This window comes from Schistocerca americana, chromosome 1, assembly GCF_021461395.2.
Source record: "Schistocerca americana isolate TAMUIC-IGC-003095 chromosome 1, iqSchAmer2.1, whole genome shotgun sequence".
Classification (NCBI taxonomy): Eukaryota; Metazoa; Arthropoda; class Insecta; order Orthoptera; family Acrididae; genus Schistocerca; species Schistocerca americana.
The window spans coordinates 777,249,826-777,258,972 of record NC_060119.1 but is presented as its reverse complement, the minus strand read 5'-3'; the positions used below and the strand labels follow the sequence as shown (position 1 = coordinate 777,258,972).

Here is a 9,147-nt window from a genome sequence, read left to right as displayed (position 1 = left end):
TGAAAATCCTTGTTTATTTCTTCTAACCCTTAAAACCATGATGTATTTAACGCGAGAGTGTAACGGAGATGCTTGGTGACCTACGATGGTGCGCTGAAAAGTAGCGCCTACAATTTTTTTTGTGTAAAAACTCTTCAAGCTTTTTAATTAAAACAAACGTTGTATTGTATGTTATCCGAGAGCCTAGAAACGACGGAGAGACTCCGTCCCCGCCGCATTCGCAGTGGTCCACAACCTCACGACGACTATCGCAGTCCACTTCACCCCTCCGCCACCCCACACCGAACCACTATTTCAGGGTTATTGTGCGGTTCGGCCCCCCGGTGGATCCCCCCAGGGAACGTCTCACACCAGACCAGTGTAACCCCTATGTTTGCGTGGTAGAGTAATGGTGGTGCACGCGTACGTGGAGAACTTGTTTGCGCAGCAATCGCCGACATAGTGTAGCTGAGGCGGAAGAAGGGGAACCAGCCCGCATTCGCCGAGGCAGATGGAAAACCGCCTAAAAACCATCCACAGACTGGCTGGCTAACCTGACCTCGACGGAAGTCCGCCGGGCGGATTCGTGTCGGGCACCAGGCACTCCTTCCCAATCCGGAAAGCCGCGCGTTAGACCGCACGGCCTTCTGTGCCTTTATTCTTTATGTTTACATATTAATTTCTCAACAGAGTTACCCTGCCAACGATCATATTTCTCCCAACGATGGACCAGTTTATTGATACTGTCATTATAGAATTTTGACTTTGTTGACGGAGCCACAACCTCACCTCTGCTTGCACCACTTCATCACTACTGAAATGAAGTCCTCGAAGTTGTTCTTTAAGTTTTGGAAACAGATGGAAATCTGATGGGGCCAAGTCAGGACTGTATGGAAGATGACTGATGACAGTGAAACCAAGGCGTCGGATTGTTGCAGATGTCGCAACGTTCGCGTGTGGTCTGGCATTGTCGTGCTAAAGGTGAGGGCGCTCCGTGTGTGGACGAAATCTTTGAATTCGCAACTCGATTACAGCGCGCTGTTTCTCGAGCACTGACATAGTTATTTTACTCACCGCTATGTTACACGTTACCGTACGGAGCCCTCTAGCGGCAGAGGGCTGCAAACATGTAGACATAAAGTATAAAGATGTAGCATGTTAATAGCGTTTGATTTTTTTTTAAAAAAAAAGCTTTGAACTTTCATATAAAAAAATTAGAGGCATTACTTTTTAGCACGCCCTCGTAGTTTACGTCGCATTGCCTAGTAAAATGCGAGAAGCTTGAAGTAAACCTACGCCATACATTATATTTTTGTGTTCGGAGAACAAGGTGAAACTTTCCCCGTCCGCCATCGACATACTGTATTTCTAGGTACAAAATGCGTTAATTTATTGTTACACACAGCCCACTTTAGGTCGATGCACTACGTTCAACCGTTTTCAGTGACCAGTTTTCATCAATAAAGTAGAATTTTAACTTTACAAAATATCCATCTATAGCTGTCGTAACTTCTTCATTCGATTCGAATCATTTACCAGTCACAAATACACTTAAGACCCAAAGAAACTGGTACACGTGCCTAATCCCCCCGCGAGCACGCAGAAGTGCCGCAATACGATATGGCATGGACTCGACTAATGTCTGAAGCAGTACTGGAGGGAACTGACACCACGAATTCTGCAGGGCTGTCCCTAAATCCGTAAGAGTACGAAGTGGTGGAGATCTTTTCTGAGCAGCATGTTGCAAGGCATCCCAGATATGCTCAATATTGTTCACGTGTGGGGAGTTTGGTTGCCAGAGGAAGTATTTAAACTGAGAAGAGTGTTCCTGTAGAAATTCTGGACGTGTGGAGTGTCCTGCTGAAATTGCCCAAATCCCCACTTTATCGCTATCTCGGAGATGCTGTGTCCCATTGCTCGTGCTCCTAATATAACACCACATTCAAACTCACTTAAATCTTGATAATCTGCTATTGTAGCAGCAGTAAACGATCTAACAACTGCGCCAGACACTTTTTGTCTGCCGGCCGGGGTGGCCGAGCGGTTCTAGGCGCTACAGTCTGGAACCGCGGGACCGCAACGGTCGCAGGTTCAAATCCTGCCTCGGGCGTGGATATGTGTGATGTCCTTAGGTTAGTTAGGTATAAGTAGTTCTAAGTTCTAGGGGACTGATGACCTCAGAAGTTAAGTCCCATAGTGCTCAGAGCCATTTGAGCCATTTGAAGTTGTTGTCTTATATAGGCGTTGCCGACCGTAGCACCGTATTCTGCCTGTTTAAATATCTCTGTATTTGAATATGCATGGCCTATACCAATTTCTTTGGCGCTTCAACGTATATTTGTATGTTGGAATACGTGAAAGCGAGAAGGTGGCAAATTTGATTTATGCTATTGTTGTTCTAACGAGTCGCGCCTCTATTCTGTCACTATCTCCAAGCACCTATGTGGGCAGGTACATTGTACTGACTAATTAAGATTTTTTGCCCTTTTACTATCACTGAATATTCTCAACAACCTTTTCGTTCCCTGCGTTCGAAAGACTTATTGTCACAGCATTCTCTAGTTACTGTTTTACTCTTTAAGGGATAAAAAATGTGAAGAATCCCTTTCGCATCCTTCTGGCCGCAACATTTGAAGTACTAGAAATCGGCAGCACCTAGGTAATACTTTCCGGATCGATAATCATCCACATTAACAAACAGGCAGACATATCAGTTTCACTATTTTTAAAATTGTTGTGATATTCGTGTTCACCTCTGCTTTTGATCAGCATTCAACAAATGTGGAAGTCACCTCCACAGATCTTCCTCATGTCAAATGTTCCGAGCCTATTCTTCCCACGTGCCTAAGGTCTCATCTTCGTCATATTAACGGCTGTTCTTCCATAACCACACAGCACACATTCTCGATTTTTTCATCGTTGTTGCAGTTTTGGAGAATCTTTTATATGCATCGTCTTCAAGAGACGCACGATCATGTTTTGCTCGTTTTTTTAATTGCTGGAAAAGGTGGAACAGTCTCCTTAAAACCTTCACCACTTGAAGATATCTCATTGGCGATAATCTGCCCAAAAGAATGTGATATTCCATCTTAGTCTTTTGGGCAAAACATAGAAAAGACGAGTATTATAAACACACAAAAATAAGATTGTTCTGCAAACGTAACTGCACAACTTATTCCAAAATTACAATCACACATTTTCATATACATCGACGTCTTCTCCGCACCAGCCCCTTCTCTTTTCAAGTTCCCTACGTAATTACAAATGCAAGGTGACTCACGTATGAGGCAACACATATTTTTCTTCCTGAACGGTTACAGATATCGGAACGAGCTTTTCCGCAATTGATAGTAAGCTGCGTGCCACGTAATGTTTTATATCGATAATGCTGTGACTGCTTATACCAACCGAGAAACTGAAACAAGTATGTTTTTTAATGGAACCGTATACTTTTCATAATTGAGTTCACTAGCTCTTGGAAAGATGGTTAAGTGATATAGCGCTTTTTAGTATTGACTTTGAAAACTTTCGCAAAAGAGTCCGCGAAATACACTAAAACTGGAAAGCCATACGGCCAGAGTCGGCTATTGTGCCAAGCAGAGCTCTCATCCCAGACCAGTAGTTATATGCAGCAAAGCAAGCCTACGATACTAAGACAAACCTCCTAGCCTGTACGACATAGACACAGGCTCAGGTATGGTTTTTGTGTATGGAACTATGGCACATGCTAATTTTCTGGCTCATCAAATGGGGCTTAGGAAAACTCTTTCAAATGTGTGTACGTTTCCAAGTTTTTGTGGAAACAACTACAGTTTCGTCACGCAGTTTTCTCGTTACCATTTCGACAGCATTTGTTTGACATTCGCCGTATAAAAGTGGCATGTCAAGCTCCTATTCATTGGTGTATACGTCTGCATGCAAGAAATGTCGCAACCGAAATGACTGGCCGATAGACAACACAGTTTCAGTTAGTTCTGCAGTGCAGACCTTGATATCGAAAGGCTTGATACAACGACTTTTCCTGGCGTGAGCGTATTTACAATTCAACAGCCGATTTTGACCGACGACCGACTTTTTTCCAGTTTCATATTTCTCAGTTTATTTTGAGAAAAGTTTCAACATCAAAATTGACAAACATTGTATCTCTGAGCTCGTCGTTTCCAGCGTTTTTGGGTGCTGTTAAAAAGTATATCGTTCTATTCAAAAAACTCATACTTGCTTCAGTATCTCGATCGATACAAAAGTTAAGATTCTTGCAATTTACATGCCCCTTGGCGTACCATCATCTGGCGGAAACCTCGTTTCAACACCTCGAACCGTTCATGAAATGAAAGTGGTGTAACCGTGACTCAAATGGTTCAAATGGCTCTGAGTACTATGGGACTTAACATCTGTGGTCATCAGTCTCCTAGAACTTAGAACTACTTCAACCTAACTAACCTAAGGACATCACACACATCCATGCCCGAGGCAGGATTCGAACCTGCGACCGTAGCGGTCACGCGGTTCCAGACTGACGCGCCTAGAACCGCACGGCCACACCGGCCGGCTAACCGTGACTCACCCGGAAGATGTAGAGAGATAGTGTCACTTAACAGATACAGTGCAGGACAGTCTGAATATGTTGACATAACTGAACACATGTCCAAAGACAAATGTTTTCTGTAGTCAGCACGAACGCTGTAAACGTTGCTTTCACTGGTCCGTAGCCAGAGCACTCTTCGCAGTTTGTCTCCAGACGAGTGAAAGCGGGCTGTGGCGGAGTATAGCGGTTGGCAAGCCTGGCATCTCCTTCGGCTGTGATTGCGCGGCGTGGCGAGGGGAAGCGAGGCGTCGGCAGTCACTAAGTGGCCGGCGTGTGGTGCGGTACGGTGCTGTGGAGTGGTGAGGTGTGGCGTGTACACTGAGCGATGAGCAACTGCAACACGGGTGCGGGCGCCGCCATCCTGTCAGCCCGCGCTGCCGCAGGTACCGTCACCGTTCTGGCTGCGCCTCCCCTACACTATTCGTGGGAGTTCGTAGTCGGCGTACCGACGCATGTCGCTTTGGTTGTCCAGTAACATTAGTGTATTCTATTCATTTATGCGATGCTGTTGTCCCGAGAGTATTTTATTTTGTTCCCGATTTCTCAAGTCCAGTAAACTACTCGTTTTTTCTATGTAATGAACTGTTATGACTTTAACAATTGTAGTAAAGTCATTGTAGTGCCTACGAATCCTGCGAACTCGGTTTGCTAGACAAACAATCAAACAAGTCTTATTAATGAGTTTTATTACAATAAGAAAATTACAATACTTTGGCAGTTACACATATGTGTCGCAAGCAAAGGGCGACATACTAAATAATCGGTCTTTGCAGTGACTGCTGATCTTTAACTGACAAAAGTCTGTCCTGAACTGCTATCGATGTCGCTGCTATACAAGTGGGTAATCTTGAAGCTGCTATTGAACTGGGCCGTCACCAGTCGGTCGCGGCGCTTGTGTCCTCTTCAGCTAGGGCCCGCTGCTGTCGCGTTGTCATCCTGGAAGGGATGTCGGTCAGTGTGCGATTGGCTGACTTCTTCTCACAGCCTTCTCTGCTTTGTCTTCCCGACTGGCTTGCCGGCGCTTGATTTTGCGCAGTAACGGTCATAGAGTAAGATTCAATACGTAAACAAATCAACGGTATTGAGGAGACAGCCACCATGCTGCAGATGTCTTCAGCCAGTGATGAAGCAACAATGGCGATTATAAAGTTAATGGTTTGTACGAAATAAAATGAAAATTAATCCGTTTGAAGTCAAAGACAGTTTTTTTTTTCTTTTTGCCCAAATATATGTCAATTTTTCGACGTAGCGCAGTCTTACGGTCAATTCGCTTTGTCAAACGCTTTCCACCCCTGAAGTATGAGTATAGGAGGTCAACCAAATGCTTATTTACGGCCAACGCTTTACACCCACAAACGTGTCCAAATGTGGAGCAACAACTTATACACAAATAGCAATTCACTACTTCTGTGGGTGCTGCTAGGCGCTAAGAAACAGGCGTAATCTCTCTTACTTGCTACCAACAGCCCACACTTTGTTAGGAGACTGCGGAAGAAATCTGGTGAATGTTATTTAGAACAGTTTGAGGAGATGGCAGTAAAAACTGCTTGACTCAAACATAAACACATCTTCTGTTTCGCGGAAGACACCATCATTGTGGGAACATGGCAGAGTGCGCTGAATGAGTTGCTGGACCAGCTGAACAGTGCCCATCGAACCATACAATTCACGATGGAGCTAGAACAGAATGAATGTTTCGATTTTTAAACATTCTAATAAAAAGAAAAGAACACATGACCTACAGAAAGAAATCCTACAGGGATCTGCACTTTCATGCAATAAGCTGTCGTCATCCACTGCCGTTGAACACTGTTGTTAACAAGTTGGCAGGGCACATACCATTCTTTACGCAGCCTCCCAGCTTAGTTTTAACTCCTCAAAGATATATTTCGCCAAAATGGGTACAGCGAAGTGCTAATTAGACGTGCATTGAAGAAAACGAGTGATATAGCAATTTACAAAGAAGAAGTACATAAAGAGGAACTCCCAAATTGATATTTTCACTTTGCAGCGGAGTGTGCGCCGATATGAAACTTCCTGGCAGATTAAAACTGCGCCGGACCGAGACTTGCCCGCGAGAGGCAAAGTTCCCGTGTTCGATTCTCGGTCGGCACACAGTTTTAATCTACCACGAAATTTCAAAGAGAAACTTCTCTTTCTACACCCCTACCCCGATGTAGGGCCTCCTTCAGACGAAATCCTAGGAAAAAACAATTTCAAGTCCATCATTCGACCACCACAAACAAACGAAAGATACGTTTTGTTCTGTAAAGGGCAACTGCAACTGCAAATAATCAATATATATATACACAGCTCTGCAAAACATAAGGACGAGGTAGATAAAGTAACCTAATACGTATATTAACTAGTTGCATATTAACTACTTGGAAATGGATGAGAGTTCGGGAGCATGTTACCATACCTCCTCGAGTCGTACACACAAAGTTGAACGTCACAGTGTGTGAGATCAACGTAACTATAGCGCCAAATCGAGTTGGCCCCTCAAGACGAGGCAGTTGAAGGAACGGAAAAAGACAGTGTGTGTGTGTGTGTGTGTGTGTGTGTGCGCGCGCGCGCGCGCGCGCGCGCTGTTGACTGACTTCACGTACATAGAGAAAAATCAAAGGAAAACTGGAAGAAGGACGCAGTGTTACGACTGTAGCCTAGGAGTTTGGTGTTGCTCACGTCATTGTTTCATGTCCATGAGGAGCATTCTGAACGACAGGCACTGCTACATGAAAGAGAGATGGTGGACAACGACAGTCAGCTACAGCAGCAAATAATCGCTGTATTGTGCAACAGGCAGGAAGGGATCCACTTCAAACAACAGGTACAATTGCAACCACATTTGATAGAGCTGCAAGGCACACAATCTGACTCTCCACAGTGGCACAGCGATTGTGTGGGGGTTGTCTTTTTGCCCGACGACCAGTAAGCTGCGTTCTGTTGACACCCTCGCATGGCCGGCATCATTTGTGATGGTGCCAGGAGCATAGGGAGTGAATCAGCGAAGAGAGGGGTAACCTGAGTAAAGATTCTGGGCGTACCGTCGTATGGTGAGAGGTGAAACACGTAATGCAACCAGAAACATTGTCGAATGATCGTTCTGGTGGTCTAGGTGTTATGGTGTGGGACGGGACAATGTTGCATGGGCATACTGACTTTCAGATTTTTGAATGGGTTACACTCATCGGTCAACGTTATTGCGACCATGTACTGCTTCCCGATGTGCATCTTTTCAGGGGTGTATTCGGCTCTGACTTCGTTTCCTAGGATGCAATGCGCTACCCCATTGAGGTGGAGGTGCTCTTGGAACGAGTGGGTATTCGATATTCGGCGAATGGACTGGCCTGCCCGTTCCCCCAACTTAAATCTCATCGACCACTTGAGGGATGCGTTGGTGAGACATATTGCAGTATACCCACATTCACCATCGACCATCCAGCAGCTGTCAATCGTGCTGGTGGAGAAACAGAGCGCTCTACCATAAAATTCCTTACCACCCTCTGGCCAGTATCAGAGCACGTTGCAGAGCATGCACTGCTGCCCGTGATGATCACACACCCTATTAAGAACCATGTTCTGGGTTTTGTAAACCACGGCTACTTCAGTATAATTACTGTCTTCGAATGAAAATGTCATTTCTGTTCGTCTCATTGGGTGTTTGTTTCAGTTACCTTCTGTGCTGTAATGTAGGATTTCTTACTGTGTATCGTCCATCTTTCATCGAGCTCTGTTACTTGGCAGTGACACATCACGCGAAAGCTGCTTGCGTCCTTAACTTCTGCACACCAGCGTAGCATCCCTTGCAAGTGTGGTCTCCAGTACATTGGGCAAACACAGCGCTGTGTCTCGTAACGCAGTCAGGAACACATTAGATGTTTACTTCTGGGACATAAAAAGAAGTCAGCAGTGGCAGAACACAGCCTCAAGGAGGGCTTACGTTCGAATTTGAGAAACCAAAAATGCTGTGTTGAACTAGTGACTTTTAGGAGAGCATCATTGAGGAATCAATTGAGGTTAGGCTCCATGGAAGTCTCGTCAACAGGTACGACGGCTACCAGCTAAGTTCGGCATGAAATCCTTCATCGGCAGCTATTCGCGGAGGTCACGCCTAGCAGTTGACGCTTCGCGTGTCTGGGTAAGACTAAACGCACCTAGAAGCGAACGGCGGTTCGCGCCCCCCAACACAGGCCACCTACCCCCGCACCAGGGTGAACGGGTGACGAGAAACGGTCGCCACTCAGACTACGTAAGGTTTCCGACGGTGATGTTATCGACCCTTTCGAAAGTGCCTACCAAACAATTTTGCAGTTTTCGACTTTCTGACCATTGCTGTTTTACGCCGATAGTTCACCAGCAGCGCCGTCAGTTAGGCAATTCCCTTGACTATAGCCTTCGTTTCCGTATAGATTATTAGGTATAAGCTACTCGATGTCTGTACGTTGTCACTAATAGAAATAATTGCAACAAATGGGAAGCCGTGTCTCCTCAAGAATGGAAATCGTTACTGGGTGCGCAGAAAATGTGATGAGAATACGAGCCGATGGTGCGTCAATTCCGAACGGACAAAATGCCGAAGA

At 45.3% G+C, this 9,147-nt stretch overlaps 1 protein-coding gene across 1 annotated transcript in view; it reads left to right on the top strand.

Annotated features, from left to right (window-relative positions):
* The first annotated feature begins 4,824 nt into the window (after window positions 1-4,824).
* Window positions 4,825-9,147, top strand: part of LOC124612261 (peptidoglycan-recognition protein SD-like) — a 168,993-nt gene continuing 164,670 nt past the window's right edge. The window contains exon 1 of the mRNA XM_047140355.1: window positions 4,825-4,947. Within this exon, the coding sequence (XP_046996311.1) occupies window positions 4,890-4,947 (58 nt within the window). The 5' untranslated portion in view covers window positions 4,825-4,889. The remainder of the gene's footprint in view (window positions 4,948-9,147) is intronic.